The sequence below is a fragment of the Aulonocara sp. 'chitande type north' Nkhata Bay genome, linkage group LG8 (genome assembly GCF_057382095.1).
Source record: "Aulonocara sp. 'chitande type north' Nkhata Bay isolate Kocher_YH1m ecotype deep benthic linkage group LG8, A_spYH_male_GT1.1, whole genome shotgun sequence".
In the NCBI taxonomy this organism is placed as follows: Eukaryota; Metazoa; Chordata; class Actinopteri; order Cichliformes; family Cichlidae; genus Aulonocara; species Aulonocara sp. 'chitande type north' Nkhata Bay.
In genome coordinates, this window is record NC_141351.1 from 8493713 (window position 1) to 8512618 (window position 18906).

Below are 18906 nucleotides of genomic sequence, written 5' to 3' on the forward strand. Positions count from 1 at the left end.
ACACAAATCAAACACACCATGCAATCAATAAAAACAAACTTTATTTTTTAAAGGTATAAACTGAACAGCCAACGAAATATTTACAGGACAGCACAAAACACAAACAAGTGGATTACAAAATACGCCTAGAAGCTAAGAACAAATACTATTAAAACTAGACTTGTATACCAGCTTTTTTTCCCCTTCTCTTTGAAATAATACGATTTTTTTTTTTTTTTTTAAATAAACAATGGTGAGTTTTTGTTTATGTCTTTTTTTAAATTTAAAGGTTACAGATTGCTGGTCCAAGGTCCATATATGAGGTGAGTGTAAATGCAGCTGAACTTCAACAGATAAAATGAGTGCAATATTACCTGCATGGCACACTACAACATTTATGACTCATCTTTTCGAAATAACAATTTGAGAACTATTATTTAAAAATCTTCATCTGAATCTGAGTCCAGGTTGTAGGTGATGGGTTTCCGGGCCCGTGAGGGTTTATCCCGTGGTGCTGCAGCTACAGGAGCGGCTTCTTCAGGGTCTGAAACCTGGAAACTCTCATCCTCTTCCCACTTCTTGCTCTTCTGTTGCAGAAAAGGAGATTAAAAGGATTAACAGTGATTATATTAGCACAGGATGCATACAGGAAACCTTTAAAATCTAAACATGTGTAGCAGAGAATCATTTGTTCTACTTAAATCAGTAGTTTTATTTCAAATGTCACCATTTAAAAAGCTACTTTTATTCTTTTAATAGCTTCATTGTTGAGCCACTTTTTCGTGGTCAGAGTTTATAGTATTTCATTTTATATTTAGAGTTTTACTTCCTGAGGTTGGGCTACTGTACTGCAGGAATATGCCAACTTCTGAAATACTTGAATCACATCTTATGACGTAACACATAAATAGAAAACGAGTGTTCAGTATAAAAACTGACCTTGGTGCCAGCAGTCGTCTTGGATTTGAGTCGTGACATGAGGTCATCTGAGGAGCTGCTGTCAGAGTCATCACTGAGGTTCTTTTTACGTTTAAGAACAGGTTTCTGTTTTGTGACGGGAGCTTTCTTTTCAATCTCTGAGTCGCTAGAGTCGAATGACGGGACATTCTTGGCAGCAGGAGCCCTGGACGCAGGTTTGGGTTTAGAGAGAGCATCCAAGATAGATGGCTGCTTCACATCTAGAGAAAAAACAAAAAAACAAAAAACGACATTCCAAAGATAAATTTGTTGATTTCTTTGTTTTATAATGATCATGTGCTCAAATCTACCTGTGACCTTTATAAGACCAAACAAACATCTGTGTTACCTGCAGCCTTCTTCTTGGATGCAGCTGGTTTCTTGGCAGCGGCGGGCTTCTTCGGTGCGGCCTCTTTGGTTTTACGTTGAGTTGGAGGCTTGGATGCTGGCTCCTGATCGTCTGACAGAGCTGTAAAGTGCCACAGAGACAAAATATCCAGTCCTCAGAGCCTTGGCCCCACATTTCGCAAATTCATCAAACTATGATCCTAAATGAAAATACTTACAGCTCGACTTTGTGTCTGTTTTTTTAACTGTCGATTTGCTTTTTGCTACCTTCTTCCTGCAGACAAAAGACAAGGTTTGTTTTTAAGGTACATTAAAACAAAAGAAAGATACGTTTTAAGGTTTTTCTTATACTCACGTGGGTTCTGGAGCTTTGGGAGGCGGAGCTGGAGAGTCCACATCATTGTCTGACACAGTGCTGGGATCTGGGGCGAAGCTTGCATCATCATCGTCACTTATTAAAGCCTTCCTTTTTGGAGCGTCCTTCTTCCCCCAGTCATCAAAATCATCTTCACTGTCAGACATGCTGTACTTCACCGCAGCTTAAACAGTAAAAAAAGAACAAAATGAAAAGGCAGCTTTAGTAATGCTGCGCTTTGTCAAAGAAAACAAGCATGAGAAGCTGAGGTGTTAAAATGCTGCTCAAAAACCCTTCAATTTGGCTCATTTCCAGATAACTTAATAATCTTAATAATAAACACCTTCATTTAGAAAAAGCATTTTATGTTTACTCTATTATCTTGGTCTAATATTTACATTTTTTAATTATCTAAAACACTTAGGTGTGACAAACATAACATAAATAAATAGGAAATCACACCACTTAAAGAGTTATCCATCAGCAGAGGAAGCAGTGTGGGCCATCAAGCAGATTCACCTTTGGTTTTCCGTTCTACGCGCTCTCTGGGGGCAGCCGCTTCCTCTGCCTCTACTTCACTGTCCGACAGGCCGACATCCTCATCTGACCACGCGTTTTTCTTGGGCTTCTTGGTAACAGGCTTGAACTGAAGAGTGGTCTGCTTGCCCGTCTTTGATGCTGCTGCACACGAGAAATGCACTTCTTTATGAACTTAAACAACAATGTAAAATTTAAGTGCAAACTGATATTTATTATAGCAACTTGCTTATGATTATCAACATTTTTGAGTGAATGTTATAGCAAGCACCAAATTTTACACAATCCAGTTTTGTGTGCATGAAGGAACGTCTGCATAGTTTGGATTAGGTTGTTGAAAACATAATCTAAACTTTAATTCCCCAAAAATGGAGTTTGTATCCATGTTGGCGGAGTACAATATCATTTAGTTGAGAGCCGGAAATTTTCAAAACTTGAGGCTAATTTTGATTTTGCTCCAGCGAGGATTGTGGAGGTCAAGTCTGCAAAATGTGTATTGTTACAGGTTTGCCACTAGATCTCACTAAAGAGCTTCGTGGTTACACCAGTAAGCAGAGGTGTGTGATCATAGTTGAAATGATTTCCAGGCGATATCCTGAACAGTCATTTCTACCTTTTTCTGCTGCTTGGGTCTTGGTTTTCTTGCTCAGCCGTGCAGCTAAGCCCGTTTCCTCAACCGGCTCTGTATTTTCTGCATCCTCTCCAAACTCCATCTTCATCACAACATCTTCACTCTTCAGAGACAGAAATGAGGTCAAGAAAAATGTTACTTTTGGGCAGTTTGTTGTTCTGAATGTGTTAATGTAAAAAACAGTTTATATGCACAATCACATATGAAAACATACCTTGATTTTCTTTCCTCTCTTGCCCTCTCCTTTCTTCAGATCAGCCTTCCTGTTAGCTTCAGCCTTCATGGTGCTGGTGACACGTGGAATGACGCGGCGGCCCTGTGGAGTGGGCAAAGTCTCCTTTTTCACCTTTACTGCTTTGCCTTTTCCAGTTTTTACAGGAAGGGTGGCATTTTCCTTTTCCTTTGCCTCAACCCGCTAAACACAAGAAGAAGAAAAATACATCACAAGTTTGACCAGGAGCAAAAGCACCGATCACAGTTGTTCTTTAGATATAACATTATCACAATCTGATCACATGACTAACAAAGTGCACCGATTGGATATAAAGCAGAAAAAGGAAAAGAAAAGAGGAAGACAGAAAAGATCCAGTACCGCCAGTTCCTCAGAGAAGGCAGCAAGGTCCTCCCTCCACAGGTCTGCTGGACTCTTTTTCTTTAGGGTGTTTAGCTCTGTCACCTGTACAAGAGTTAGGACAGAAACACACGACCTTAACACAGGAGCTAATAATCTACCATTTCAAGCTTAAAGCATCACTAAGTTTGCCGCATAGCTCACCTTAGCATCCCTCTGTTTGCACAGCTCCTCCTTTTTCTCTTTTGTCAAGAACCACATGGGCATGCTCAGCAGATAATTGTAGTCCGGTCCAGTCGAGTCGTCTTTTTCTCCTCCTTCCCCCTCCTCCTCCTCCTCCTCCATCTCCTCCTCATTCTAAGAGAGTTCACACAGATGGTTATTTAACATCCCTCTCTGTTGTAGCTGAACTTTGTTGGAACTGTCGGAATCAGAGTGTCCCACCTTCTCCTGAGCCTGTTTCCAAGTCTTGACTGGGTCGGAGTCGTAGCCCATCTGTTGGAGCATGCGGATCAGCTCCTTCTTTGGCTTGTTCTCTGCACACACACGGACAGCATTAATACTAATCAAGGAACAACCAAACTAACTATGAATAACTATATCAGAAGATATATAGGATTTTCCACTGTTATTGAAAAATGTGCTTGAAAACAAACAAACAAACAAACAAACAAACAAACAACAACACAGAATCTATTTGAAACTTTGCACTTACCAATGACCAAGGTGCCCTGAATTTTCTCCAGGATGAAGCGAGCCTGGTTGCTGAGCTTGGCGCTCTCTGCTCCCAGCATGCCTGCCAACCAGTCCTTTCTCAGCACGTAGTACTTCATCCTCAACTCAAAGAAATCTCTGATGATATCCTGCACAGACTCATACTTTTTCAGGCTACCCACGTGGTCAAACAGAACCTGGAAAACAAAGGGAAAAATGCTGATGCTTCACAGGGTTTGGAAATATGTGGATAAATGTTTGAAATTTCACAGGAAAGCAATAGACGACTTTATTCATCCTGCTGTGAATGTGTGCAAATAAGTGGCAATCATTACCATCGAGTTGCAGGTGAGGGGGCTCTGCAGCTTGAAGACTTTATGGAGGCCAGCAGCGTCAGCCTCCCTCAGCTTCTCTTCTGTCATCTTGACCACAAAGCGCACCGTGGTGTCAGTGTGGTAGTCCTTGTAGTCTGTGATGAGAGGAGGAACCTTCTCTGTGCCATTCAGCATCGGCTCCAGCACATTCTCCTTGTAAGCCTAGACGAGAAAGTACATGAAGAGTTCAGCAAAAGGGTAAGAGGGTATTTATTTGAGTCAATCTAATAAACACTATGGGTACATATGGCAAAATGTTCTGGAAATGACTTAATTGACCAACCTGTGTCCATGTTTTTACAGGCAATTCAGAGATTTCAATAGTGGTCGAATCAAGGATGGAGATCTCTCCACTATTCAAGTACTGGTTATCCATCACCTGCTCAATTGTGCCTCTGAAGTCTTTATAATTTGGAAGCTGTAGGAGGAAAAACAAGCACTTAGTTTTTGCACAGCAAATCACCCAACATGGCAGATCTCAGGAAACCATCCTGACCATGGGCAGAGGTTCCTCGCCGTCGAGCATACGGTTGATGTTGCTGATGATCTCACGAATGTCGTAGTTTGGAATCTTGCTGGCCCAACCTGTGCCGATGCCTTCGGCTCCGTTCACAAGCACAGTGGGGATGATGGGAATGTACCATTCAGGCTCTACGCGCTGGTTGTCATCATAGTTATACTTGAGCAGGTTGTCATCCACTGCTGGGAAAACAAGGCGGGCGAGGGGGCTAGAAGTAAAGATTGGTGGGAGAATTTTCGTTAGTGACTCAGTAACTAATCCATGTAAAAAACTGTCCCCATTTTGTTAGATTCATGAAAAAAAGTGCAGAACATGGGCTGATAGTTCTACACACTTACATACAACTCATTCATCCACAATGCATGATGTAGCAGTGCAAGAAGTGACAGCGGTTTAACTACAATAAGCCTTCTTAACACTGACCAATAGTAGCCTCTTTTCGGTTGCTGGCTCCCTACATAAGCACTTCGTTATTAAATCTATGAGAAATCCTGCGTACCTGAGCATAGTGAAGATGTATCGAGGGCTGGCAGAGTCCTTGCCACCGTGCAATCTGGTTCCAAACTGTCCCAGAGGCTGCAAGAGATTCATGTTGTTGCTTCCCACAAAGTTCTGGGCTAAACCAATGATGGTCATCATCAGAGAGACCTGAAAACAAGAAAGAGTTTAGAGTAAATACAACAGAAACAGCTATGTACAGCCAGAATGACTTGCATTGTTTTTTTAAATCTTTCTATGAAAGATCACTGCTTCTACTTTCCTTTAAATAAACTTAATTTAACCGGAACCTTCTCCGTGTGTAACAATTCAAGTTCTGGCAAAATTGACAGCTACCCTTAGATATAAGAATTTGATGGCTAATAACATACAGTATTCAAAAGCAAAGCCTATTTAAAAAGAAGTGAACATTTTTCTGAACATAAAAATGATACAGTTAAACTGAAAAGTCAAACCAAGAATCTAAATTAGAAACACACTGACAAAACCCACACATTAAAGCCACCTCACCTCTCCATGGTGATAGGCCGACATCTCAGCCACTGAGCCTGCCAGCTGTGCCACCTTCACCTCTCGCTTGTCGTTCCTCTTGAAACAACAGTACAACACCTTCCTCTGACCTGGTTTCAGTCCTGATGTAAACACAAATGCATCCAGACATTAGACCAGCGGTTCACAACCTTTTACACCTGTCAAGAAGACTCAGCAAACCCTTCCCTGAACACATGCTCAAATGACTTAAATTTTAAACTGGATCTGGACAACTCTCAGCTTTCTATTTCTCCATAATTAGTTAATGGCTTTAAATCTTTCCTTTTTTCTTAATTATCATTATTTCACGTACCATCCACCAGGCAGGGAATGGACCTCTCGTTATCAGAGTTGGAGAAAAGTACCAGCTCCTTGTTGACGAAGTCGTTGTACGACAGGGACTTGGTTGACTGACCGTACAGGTACTCCTGCAAAGAGACAGTAAAACAGTCAAACTTAACAGAACAGAAACAAGATATTGAGTTCACCAGTTGCACAGACATTACCTCAGGCAGGTTGTGCTCTCTGCGCTGGCGTCTGTTAATCATAAAGTTGGTAAGCCACTCTTTTCGCTCTTCCACTTTCTTCTTGCTAAAGGCCTTCCCAGAGAGAAAAAAAGAATTGTAAAAACAGACCCAAGAACTAATGCTCCAACTGTTAGTCATGGCCTACAGGATGTTTAAAAAGTCCAGATCAAATATAAATTGGCCAAGGAATGATCCACACAGATGGCTAACATCTTACAAGGGTGATAGCTTCATCGTCTTCAGGTCCTGAGTACTTGAATGGGATACGATGTCTCTGCATATCAGAGAAGTACTCCTTGGCTTCCTGCGATGTGCTGGTTCCCAAACCTAGATGGGCAATAGCCACAAAAGAAAAAAAGAGATGGTACAAGTTACAACAAAACAATATAGAAACTATAACAATGACAATGGCCATATGCATTATGTGTTGCTTACTTGTCCGTTTTACTACCACACAGGGGTTTGTAACAAACCTTTGTAGTATTTTATTTTCCAAGATTTGTGGTTTTGCTGGCTCTCCTTCCATGCATTGAATTCAGGAATACTGTAGAAAGACAGCTGATTTTTCTTGAAAGACGCCTGAAGAGACACAGAAATAAGATGTCCATCACCATGGTTCTTGACGCCTAGTCATTTAAAGCTTTTCACATTTTAACATTATTAGAAAAAATGTGGATTTTTAATTTAAAAGTAACTTGGAATTAAAAAGAAAAAAAAAAGGGGGGGGGGGGGGGGGGGGGGGGACCAAGCTTTCCATTAAGCTCTGAGTATTCTGAGGTTTTGACAGCAGATGGCAGTATCGTTTCAAATTTCCAACATGGTTAAAAACTCAGTCACATTAACAAATAAGCACATGCCATAGCTCAACTGTGCATCTCTCAGGTGTCTTTGAGGGAAGAAAAACAAAACAAATGTGTGCATGTTGCGAAGAATGCTCATAAGAACAATAAGATCTTAGAACAGGGGTGGGCAATTCCAGGCCTCCAGGGCCGGTGTCCCTCCAGGTTTTAGATGTATCCTTGAACCAACACAGCTGATTTAAATGGCTAAATTAGCTCCTCAACATGTCCTGAAGTTCTCCAGAGGCCTGGTAACAAACTAATCATGTGATTCAGGTGTGTTGACCCAAGGTGAGATCTAAAACCTGCAGGACACCAGCCCTCGGGGCCTGGAATTGCCCACCCCTGTCTTAGAAGAACAAACTCATATTACTTGGTTGTAGGGATGGGTACCCTAACGGTAGTAACCAGACCGAAAAGCAGCGCACATTTCATTGCTTTATTTCGGAGCTTTTTTTTTTCCCCCTGAGATGTCATACACTTTGGATTCCAGCCAATCATTTTACCTTTGCAAGCTTAGTAGTCGGGCCCAGGTACGTACGTTCTTTTAGAGCAGAGCTACAGATTAAAAATGCCCAAAGCGAAGCGGTCAAAGTCTGGCTGTACTTCACAGCAAAAGATGCAAACTCAGCAGCCTGCAACAAGTGCTTTAAGGTGATACTGTGCAAAGGAGGTAACACCTCGAATCTGATGAAACACCTGGCGACGTACAGCATTTTGTTAAAAGCCGAGAACTGCGCCGTATTTGATAGCGCAGACACACCGAGCACATCTACTGCGGGTGGGTTGCCTGTTATGCAACATCCCCCAAAAACCCGAAGAGGAGAGTCCTGGCCCCTAGCCCTGCCAGTGTAGCAGAAATGATGACGGATGATGATGGCAGCAGCAGCTGTTCTTCTCTGCGTGAGTAGCTTAATGTTGTTAGTGTGTAATTTACATTGAGTAGGCTAACCGCGTTATTACATTAATGCATGTAAGGTGAACTAGCAAACACCGTCGTAGTTACATGCGGCTGTCTTCTTGTTTGATGGCAGATACTCCCTTCACCCTGGCCAAAAAGGCTAAAATGACCAAAGAAAAAGTGGAAAACAGCTAAACATGAGAGGTTTTTGGACAAAGTTTGTTTTTTTCCATTGTTTAAGCACTGCTTCCAGCCAAGAGTGATGCCATAAATCCCCTATAGCTGCAGAAAAGGCTAACATTGTTATCTTTTTACAAAAAAAAAAAAAAACAGCTGAAAATGAGGTTTTTGGACCAATTTTGTGTTCTCCATTCTTTAAGCGCCGGTTCGAGGACCATTTCAAATGTACCGGTTTGGTACTGGTATCGGATAAAACCTAAACAATACCCATCCCTACTCGGTTGTGTTGTAACAACAAAACATGGCACATCACAACTCTCTCTATTGCTATTGTAGGTATGAAGTTGTAAGCGATCCATGTCTGAATGAAAGAACACATCATGTAAACTGCCAGATGAAGCCAACAATATTGCACATGGCAAGTCTGCAAAGGGCTTTTTAGAGCATCTACATACCTTGATGATGGGAGTGATGAACTCTTCCAGGAAGTTGTGACGCAGCAGCGAAGGCCAGTTGTGGTGGATGAAGTTGATCAACAAGCCCTTAATGTGGGAGCCGTCTTGATCCTGTGACAATAACACAGGTCAGATATATTGCAACAAAGTAATTGTGTGTGAGTGATGACAAAAAAGGTTAGTAAAGTGCTCTGTGACAACATTAGTAGCACTAAAATAGTTTTTAATAGTGGGCTGGGATTTTGAAGTCCGTCTTTAACATGCATCCATCCACCAATTCAGATTCTATTTCCCCATATATGTGAGAGGACATGTGGATTTTTCCCATCTGAAAGTCAGTGTTGGCAAATGATGAACAAAATTCATAAGCCTTGCTCGATGAAGAAAAACTAAAAATTCACTCAAACATCCATCTGAGGCTCATATGAAGCTTCAGCTGCCCCACTAATCTAAATTGAGTCATAGCTTTCAAAGTCATGCTCAGTGAAAATTACTTAGTAGCTCTCTTCACAGCTGTAGGGGAAGGATACCTTCCTCAGGTTAAGTGCATGTTTCCTCTTAAAACTGGGCTCACAGTTAACATTACACTGGATTTGTACCTGCTCTAACCACCATTTGTTCCTGCAGCACCTTATGAAAGGCTTCAGGGCCAGTATGGACAGAAAACCATTATGGTCACAAAGACCTATTCTTACATATATGTAGGCACAGAAACATGAACATCCTGAATATTATCAACACAAATAAGACACGGGAAGATAGGAAAGGAGTGAAAATAAAGATCAGCCAAAACACCTGATCTGTCATGATCATGATCTTGCCGTAGCGCAGACTCTTGAGGGATTCTGGGTCACTGTAGTTCTTTTTGTACTGAAGACCGATGATTTTGATGATGTTGTTGATTTCTGCGTTTTCCATAATCTGATTAGAAAAAAAAAATCAAACAAGTTTTACTTACAGCTGTTAAATAAATAGATGATTCAAGCAATCATTATTTTTGCTAGCCTAACCTGTTTATGTGAAGCCTCCCGGACATTGAGCATTTTTCCTCTGAGAGGGAAGACGCCATAGCGGTCCCTTCCGACCACTCCCAGCCCAGACACAGCAAGTGTCTTGGCTGAGTCTCCCTCTGTAAGAATCAGCGTGCAGCCAATGGAGTTCTTCCCACCTGTGAGAAAATATAGTGAGTACAGTAGGACTGCAGGTCATCTCCATTCTCGGGATGCTGGACTGTACCGACTGCGGCGCACATTACCTGCATCGTTGGCATCATCCAGTTTTGGCACACCTTTGATTTTTGTGTGTTTAACAGCCGAGCACTTCTTGTTGAGCTGGGACTGAGCCTTGAACTTCACCCAGTTCATGATACTTTCCACAATCCCACAAGATGTGGCCTAAGTGCAACAAAGGATGGACACCAGTTAGTGAAATCGATGAATGATTAAACTTGTGAGAAATACACTGCTGGTGGCTTTTCATCAGCACCTGTTTAATGAACTTGTCACTCAGGGGACACTTGGAGCCAAAGCTCTTCTGCTGCAGAGTCATATTCTCTTTGGTCTGAGAGTCGAAGGTGGGGTTTTCAATCAGGCAGTTGACAAACAGCCACATATGGTTCTTCACCTAAATGGAAAAAAAACGTGAAGCGCACTCAGTTGTGCATTTTGTTAACAAACATTTTTACGGAATACACTTACATATTCATTTTCATTAAAAAAATAAATAAAATGAATACCTGGAAAGGCTTGACTGTCACCCCAGCTTTGTTCTTCTTCTTCACCACTTCAATGAGCTTGCTAACTACCTGGTCAGCCACATAATCAATGTGCCTGCCTCCCTAAAGTCCAGAGGACAAAAACAAGATCCACTTAGAGAATAAACACCGTAGGTCTTAATCATAGTGACACAAAGTGGCTGGAGAGCAGCCGGATTTCTGCTTGGCTGCCAAGAGAGCTCAGTCTAGTTCAATCATTCTTAAACTATTTCAGAGCTGCTCAAAGATGTAAATTTAGACAGCTTTCCAACAAACTTAATCATTTAAATTACTGATTTAACAACAGCCTACACATAGACACAATATATGCATTAGATCAAATCCAATGCACTGAGTTATTACCTTTGTTGTGGCAATGCTGTTGACAAAGCTGACTTGCTGGAAACCTTTCTCGCTCATGGTGAGGCAGACCTCCCAGCGCTCGTTGACAGTCTCATGGATGACAGTAAGAGGACCACCCAGTTCATCCACCTTGTCTTTCACATACATGTCCACATAGCTACGGAAACCTGTAACCTTAAGTGTGAAGTTCATACAGTTTATATCAGTTTTCAATGCATTTTAGCCTGAACAAATTAGGACGTAACATGTAAGATTTGTCTTGCTGACATCAAATATTTCATTAAATGAAGTTAGTAGAAATAATTTTAAGTCAGGTAAGTGACTACTTTTTACAAGTCCACAAAAAGTTTTGGATTTTAGGTTTAACTTTGTGAATGAAGTCTTCAGTCAACATTTAAAATACACATAATATATTAAAAAGCTTAATAAAATTACTTCCCAAAACATTAAGAGTTAACGGAAAAAAGTTAAAGATCACAGTAACTTACTGGTAGCTTCTTGCTATTGAAGAACACCCGGACACCCTTAGCGGATCCAGCAATATCATAGGCTCTCCTGGTCATCAGAGCCACTGTGTCTTTGTCAAGGATGCTCATCTTAAACTTGGCCAGATCTGGTCTGAAGGTGATGCAAGTGTATTCCTCTCCATCAAACGGTTTGATGCTAGCCTCCCCTGCTTTGCCCATGTTGTCATACCAAGTCTATGGAAGACATGGGCATAACAGAAAATGACATTCTCCCCAATCAAGACATAAAAATGAAAGTGGGAAATGAGGTCGATCTTCCTTCATACCTGCTTGAAGCACTTCTTCGACTGTTTACAAGCAGTCTCGACAGTGAACTTTGTACTGAAGATGTTGCAAAGCTTGGCACCGTATCCATTTCGTCCACCTGAAGAACATTTATAGAGTTAGGAACAGATTGAACATTAAATTAGGCTTTTTTCCTAATAAAACGCTAAAATTTCAGCATTAATTGTGTTGGACATAATGATGTTGAAGGGAGCCTTTGTAATTATACAGAATATTTTCTCATTAAGAATGACAGAAAACAATCAGTATTATATAAAGCACTCAAATGTATCAATCTTACCAGTGACTTTCTTCTCGTCATCATCATAGTTACTTGAAGTGAGGAGCTGTCCAAAGATAAGAGCAGGTACATAGACTTTCTCCACTTTGTGCTCCACCACAGGAATACCCTTCCCATTATTCCATACACTGATGGTGTTGTTTTCACTAAAAGGAACAAAAATATACACAAGCGCTTGATTTGTCAGCTGGTAGCTGTAGTAGAGTTACTTTGTATTTTAATATCTTAAACTTGGTAGTGCACCATTATACACAACTCACGGATCAATGTTGATCTTGATGCAGGACATGCCCTTATCTCTCTGCTTGTTATCAGCTGCATTTACTATGGGAAGAGAAAGTAAAATCTATTTTTACTACCGGTACATTTTACTGGAGCTAAAACACTGTTTAATAAAGGTTTGTCATGGACATCTATAATTGCAAGAGCTTTTTACTTACCAAGGATCTCATCGAAAATCTTGTAGAGCCCAGGCACAAAGGTCACATCACGGCAGTTCAGTCCAGCATCCTCATCAAACACCCACATTTGCTAATGAAAAAAGTTAAATAATCACAAGGAGCTTGCATGTGTTCATTCAATAAGAACCATAATTGTGCAGTCAAAAAACAAAACAAACAAAAAACTGCTTTAAATATACACATGACTGTTAAAGAAATTTTAAAACTTCTTACCTGAGTGACAGGCTCAACAGAGCCTATGTAGGAGTCCGGTCTGAGCAAAATGTGCTCCAGCTGCGTCTTCTTCTGATAGATTCTCTCCACTGACAGCCGCTTAGGATCCTTCTTCAGCTTTTCCACCGGCTTGTTCTCCAAAAAGGCCTGATGAAAACGACACAAGGTTATCTTTTAAGATTCATCATTCAACACTCTTTATTGTCATCATGCATAACGAAAGCAACTGAACCTCACACAGTGCAAAAAATAAATGAAAATAATATCAATATACTGATATCTTCTATAGGCCTTGCACCGTAACGAAGATGGGACTTATCTTTGTACTGCAGGAAACCTTAATATAATGATCAACATCATCTATAGTGCTACTTGCTGACAGTTTTGCATGTTTTACTGCACAAAAACACAACAATGTAAATGTACGGGGGGAGAGAAAACACCCCCCTGAAGTTGCTTGGCTCTGATTACATTTGAGGCTCAAGGACAGGGTTTAGCTCAGTATTTAAGGACAGTTTTTATTTCAAACACAATAAATAATGCGAGGAGAATGAATGCAGGGGTAACACCATTTCAACTGGCTTAACAGCATTAGCTATAGTTAATGTTTACAAGCTGCTGTGCCAAGAGTTAGGACTAGTTGTTAAATTACTAAAAGGGACACTCTGCAAGTAGTGCATTATTACGTCTAAACATCGCGCACTATTACATTAAGCAGCTCACGACGTTAGCCAAGTGCCTTTAATTGTTTCTTAGAAGTTTAGCTTACAGTTGTAGCAGGTTAGCACGTAAGCCTAATAACACGTTAGCAGCAAATATGAAAGCGACAGTAACGTTACCTTCAACGGTTCAGCCATTCTTCTTGTATTTAATGTTAAAGCCCTTCGTTTGAAATATAGTACACTCTAGGTTTGCAACAAGCTAAATAAATCCCAGCTACCCCCAATAATAATAACGGCTGCCTGAGCTGAGGTCCCAGTATGAATATTCGAAATTTTGTGGCAACATCTCCCGCCAGCTATATTGACCAATCATACTACTGAGCGCGTGACGAATTCCTCCAATGAGAGCAGCAAATCCGTTCTTTTTCAGTTAAATAACCAATCGTAGACGGTAAAAGTGGCATGAGCCCACCCATCTCTTGTATCACAGCCAATCAGCATTCAAAAAGAAGTAACCTACGTGCATGGGAATTCAAGAACAGACAGGAAAAGGGTTAGGAGGGAAACAAAATAGCCTGTTTCCTTGATTTGGATTTAAAAAAATTCCTGTCAGCTCTATTTTGATAGTGTCTAATGAAGAAATGCGACCTATATTTTATTATTACTGTTTTGTTTTCAATGTTCTTTGAATTTTTGTTCTACAAGTACAAACGAAGCTTTTTTTCTCTGATGATTTCACGTTTCTCGTTTTTTAATAGAGGCGGACTGAGCAGTCTCAAACGTGAATCTTCACTTTTTATCAACTGTAATACAATGATAATAATAATAGTAACTATCATAACAATTTCCAGAAACACACAATAAAGGAACAAACTAAGACGAAGTTATAAAGAAATTACAAATCAACTAAAATACCGCATTCTATATGGCAAAAAATTATTTTAAAAAATATACTAAAATTAATTACAAAAAAATATCTTTCAGTAGACATGAGTGTTTGAACGTGATGTAAAAGAAGACACTGATGAGGCAAGAGTCTTTGAAGGCTGACATGTTAGTTTATAATCCTTCAGGATTTACAGAGATCAGAGAAACTCGGAAAAAAAAGTCAGCTGCATAATCCAATCAGAAGTCATATCTGAGGAGGGGAGCTTGAACATCTATGCATATTTTATCACATTTCCAACAACTCATGCATTCATAACAGACAAGTAGTTTTACAGGTAAGAGATTCACCTCACATAGGAAATAAAATGCTGTTTCAGATAAACATTCACACCAGTTCAACTAAAAGAAAGATTTTCAAATGCATTATGGATGTGCACTGATTGTAGACTGGCTTGCTCATGCAACAAAAGCTCACTAATACTGAGATCCAGGGTCAGCAGGCTCAGACCCCCACTGACGCTGGCAAAGGGACCATAGCCTGATTGATGTCGCTTTCCTTCCTCCAACTCCCCAACTGTAGAGAAAAAGAGGACATGATGTGAGGAAAAAGGGAAAAAGGAAATGGATTTTGTTGTCTGGTGTTATGATTTTTGACACTTTTTGGTCACTTGGGATATAAAGCATGAGTGGCCTTTTAAATGTACAAAACTTGCCTTGCAAGAAAAGTGTTCTGTTTTTCTGGGACCATGGTGCTCACTTCTTTTTTCTTTTTACACTAGAGTGTACTGGATCTTTCACTTGATTTATCACCACCTCTGCCACTTTCTTTCCTTTGTCTCTCTTTTACCTGCATAAAATACAGGAACTGCTTAAAATCTGTCTAGTGTTCAATATCAGATTTCTTCTTTTATATTGTTCCTTCCTGTCCTGGACTCTTCCCATGTAGCTACACGATACCCCTAAACTGTGTTTTTTAGTCATTTATCAGCTAGACCTTCACTTTTTCCCCAATCCTCTATTTTACTGGGATAAAAAGATTCATATGTGATGCTAAGAAAGCATTACTTCAGTAGCACAATTTTATTCAGCTCTAAGCAACCATCTCTCTTCATATTTCTTGTCTTGTGGCTATCAGTCAATGGAAATGCAGTAACCTGATTTATCCTACCGTTCTACCATTCTTATCTGTCTTCCTCTGCTATGTTGCCCACTCATCTGACCTTAGCATGGTAATAATAAGGCGGAGGAGCTTGAGTAGAGCTGCCTCGGTCCGGTCGATGTAGTGGATTGCAAGTACACTAATACACCCACAGCTGCACACATGAATGAAGGAGCGAGCACTTTTTGCACTGTTTATCTGATATTTTTTTGCTTGGTATTTTCAGCCAAAAAGACTGAGTTATCTCCTTTAAGAAATCTAAAAGAATGTGCCTGCTGCCCTCACACTTTCAATGAACACAGGGTTGGACATGCTAGCTTTAAAAAAAGACTGTTTTTAAAAAAAGAAAACAGACAGTTTATGCAGTACCTTTACAATAAGGGTGCAGAATTTTGATCAGATCAACATATCACATTTGTTCAATGCATACAAAACAACATGCAAAAATTATTATTTCTTACATTCCAGATATTATCTATCTATCTATCTATCTATCTATCTATCTATCTATCTATCTATCTATCTATCTATCTATCTATCTATCTATCTATCTATCTATCTATCTATCATAAAGAAAATTTTCTTTAATGATTAATAGAATACATAAACCTTTGATTTTATATATTTCTGTTGCATTTTTTACTTTTAATGAGGGCAAATGATTTTTTTAAACACTGTGTAAGTCTCACACAGACTTTCTCTTATCTAGCAGAAGTGGGCAGTTTGAAACAGGAATGCTAAGTACTTAGCATCCAAAAATAGTCACCCTGCAAAGTAGATGGACACTCTCAGTAGCTACCACCTGCCTTCCTGTTTATTTATTGATGGCTCTGTGTTTTCTGAAGCTTGACTGCTGGGGACGGTGGGAGAAAACGAAACTTGGAGTGTCACAGATGTGTTGATAGCTGTCTGAAGGAGATGCTTGATGTGGCTTGATGAACAGTGTCTTACAAGGAAAGGGCTCCTTTACGGATATTAGTGTGACAGGTAAAGAGCTGCTCCAACTGAGCACTTGACAAGCTTGTCAGAGCTTGTCCAGGAGAGCGTTTTGGGATTTGTGAAAGATGTGACAGCCAAGAGTGGAAAAAAAAGATAATTTTCTTTATTTTGGCTTTGCATCTATCATAGACCACAAAAGATGAGCCAAAGATATTGGAGTTAATAATGACCCTGCACTGGAATCATTTTGATTGGTAGTGACCAGAATGGACAGGTTAGAAATGAGTAAATCAGAGGGACGGCTCAGGTCGAACAGACTAGAGAGAAAATAAGAGCAGCAGAGCTGAGACAGTTTGAACATGTGCAGAGGAGGGATAGTCGATAAACTGGACAAAGGATGCCGAATATGGAGCTGCAAACCAGGAGGAAAAGAGGAAGACCCCAGAGAAGATTCATGGCCTCTCTGAGCCTGGTTCTGCTGGAGATTTCTTCCTGTTAAAGGGGATTTTTCCTTCCTACTTTTGCCAAGTGCTTGCTCATAGGGAGTCGTGATTGTTGGGGTTTTCTCTGTATTATTGAATGGTTACATTACAATGTGAAGTTGCTTGAGTTGACTTGTTGAGTTGTGTTGTTGTGATTCGGCACTATATAAAGAAAACTGAATCATGATGTGATTTGATACAATTAAAAAGTCTTGTTTATTTTATTAGAAAGGGGGTTCATCAAATATAGGGTATATGTATCAATTTTGTTGTCCACCATTGAACATAAAACTATCTGCTGCATTATAAAACTGTAATAACAACTATCTTAAAATTACTTATAGTATAATCATTTCTTATTTTCTGTAAAAAATTGAATTGCTACCCTAAGTATTTGTGGGTGAATATAATTACATCATAATTTCAGATTTTGGAAATTATGCCCTTAGCAGGCCCTTATATAAAGTGCTACCAAACACTCTCTATGACGAGTAAGTGTCACAGCAGTGTTTTCTGTTGGATTTTACTTATATTTGATTAAATTCCCCTCAAACTGTGTGTAATTATTTCCTGGCAAAGGCTTTTCCCTGCGAGTAGCAGGATAAGAGAGAACTCCAAAAAAATAATAATGATGACAATGAACTAAAATGAAAACAAAATTACAGCTTCAGGTCCACTGTGGATATTTTGGCTCAGTCAATTTCAAGGTGTGTGACAGATAAAACGACCGCCAGTGAATGGCTTAAGGTAGAAAACAAAATCTCAGTAGCTCAGGCTGTGCTGCATGTGAGGAAGAAGGAAGTGTTACTCAATATTTAAACCTTCAACACTTTTTATTAGAGACAACAGTGTTTAGGAAGGAAAATAACATCTTAGAGCAAACGTCTAACATTCACAGCATTAATATACAGATTTTTTTCTCCTCTGGTTGCTTTCTGGGTCATGTTTTGACCGTCACATTTCCAGCTGTGTCCTTGGAGGTCCACAACATGACCTTTAAGGTGAACACCCCTCCCTGGCTGTCATTGTGAATACAGTGAGGGACTAAGAATTATTATTAGTTTGAAAGGGCAGCTCAGACCACCTCTATCCTGTGTTTGCAGGCAACTGCGAGCAACAATAGTAACTTAACATTTAAAATTTAACAATCGGTGATGCAGTGTTATTTAATCACACTTGTTAAAAATAATCTTACCATGAAGTGTTTTCCCAAACAGTAGTTTATTATATTCAACAACCTTATTTCCTAAATGTTTCTGTCTGCAGATCTGTCATGTAAAGCTTTTTGTGTATGGTGAGCAGCTCAAGCCGGTAGTCTTTTTTTCTACATGTGCTTTTATTAAGCACTAAATCAAAATGATAAACATACAAAAACATTACTGATGCTAAAGAATTGTCACGCTGTACCCACTGGGAGTAAAAATAAAAATAAGATGTAAGCGCTAAATGCTGCAGTTCCTCGTATGTTCACAGTTAAAGTGGCCACAACCTTATTTATTCAGATCTTAAATAAATAAGGTTGTGGCCACTTTAACTGAAGGTGTTGTATGTAATTCAAATATCTGCTGCTGCAGGGGAAGACACTTCAAGGCAGGATTCACAAGCTTCAGCTCTTAAATGTGGGCGTTCCTGACATTTGCTCATGTGATCGTCATGGCAATAACAACCGACCCTCAAAAAAGACAAGCTAAAAGGAGCTTCAATCAGCAGGTAGCCAAGTTAGCTGCCTGTTAGCAACAGGTTGATTATTTGCAACAATCAACAATGAAATGCTACATTTTTACACTTAATGCTCTACAGTGAGTCTTTTATTATGTCTCCCTCCCCTCATCCCAACTGGTCGCAGCAGATGGCTCCTCCTCCCTTAGCCTGGTTCTGTTGGTAGTTTCTTCCTGTTAAAAGGGAGTTTTTCCTTCCCGCTGTCGCGAAGTGCTTGCTTACAGGGGTTTGTTGTTCGCTGGGGCTTTCTCTCTATTA

The 18906-nt window shown here is 40.0% G+C and overlaps 1 protein-coding gene across 2 annotated transcripts; it reads right to left on the minus strand.

Annotated features, from left to right (window-relative positions):
• Nucleotides 1-21: 21 nt before the first annotated feature.
• top2a (DNA topoisomerase II alpha) lies at nucleotides 22-13844 on the minus strand. 2 transcript variants are annotated; one of them, XM_086303192.1, is made up of 35 exons: nucleotides 13639-13844; nucleotides 12800-12946; nucleotides 12566-12656; nucleotides 12386-12449; nucleotides 12126-12271; nucleotides 11827-11924; nucleotides 11522-11734; nucleotides 11034-11207; nucleotides 10653-10754; nucleotides 10403-10540; nucleotides 10173-10311; nucleotides 9928-10085; nucleotides 9713-9838; nucleotides 8918-9028; nucleotides 7016-7121; nucleotides 6760-6869; nucleotides 6522-6614; nucleotides 6329-6443; nucleotides 5995-6116; nucleotides 5486-5634; nucleotides 4963-5194; nucleotides 4750-4884; nucleotides 4428-4628; nucleotides 4094-4289; nucleotides 3823-3914; nucleotides 3583-3735; nucleotides 3400-3483; nucleotides 3022-3222; nucleotides 2790-2910; nucleotides 2159-2317; nucleotides 1640-1823; nucleotides 1503-1558; nucleotides 1286-1405; nucleotides 919-1157; nucleotides 22-566 (listed from the first exon to the last, which is right to left on the minus strand). In XM_086303192.1, exons 1-35 carry the CDS (start codon nucleotides 13654-13656, stop codon nucleotides 417-419), a joined length of 4743 nt encoding a protein of 1580 aa, XP_086159318.1. In that variant the 5' UTR covers nucleotides 13657-13844; the 3' UTR covers nucleotides 22-416. The 2 variants fall into 2 exon arrangements, with proteins under 2 accessions (XP_086159318.1, XP_086159317.1); XM_086303191.1 differs by having other exon boundaries at nucleotides 2159-2320; nucleotides 13639-13843.
• Nucleotides 13845-18906: the final 5062 nt, after the last annotated feature.

Excerpts from the sequence above, each read along its gene's own strand:
- top2a (XM_086303191.1), bottom strand. Across the intron at positions 9,839-9,927 it reads GGGAGGCTTCACATAAACAG|ATTATGGAAAACGCAGAAAT; the intron begins GTTAGGCTAGCA and ends TTTTCTAATCAG. Across the intron at positions 3,736-3,822 it reads GGAAACAGGCTCAGGAGAAG|AATGAGGAGGAGATGGAGGA; the intron begins GTGGGACACTCT and ends GAACTCTCTTAG.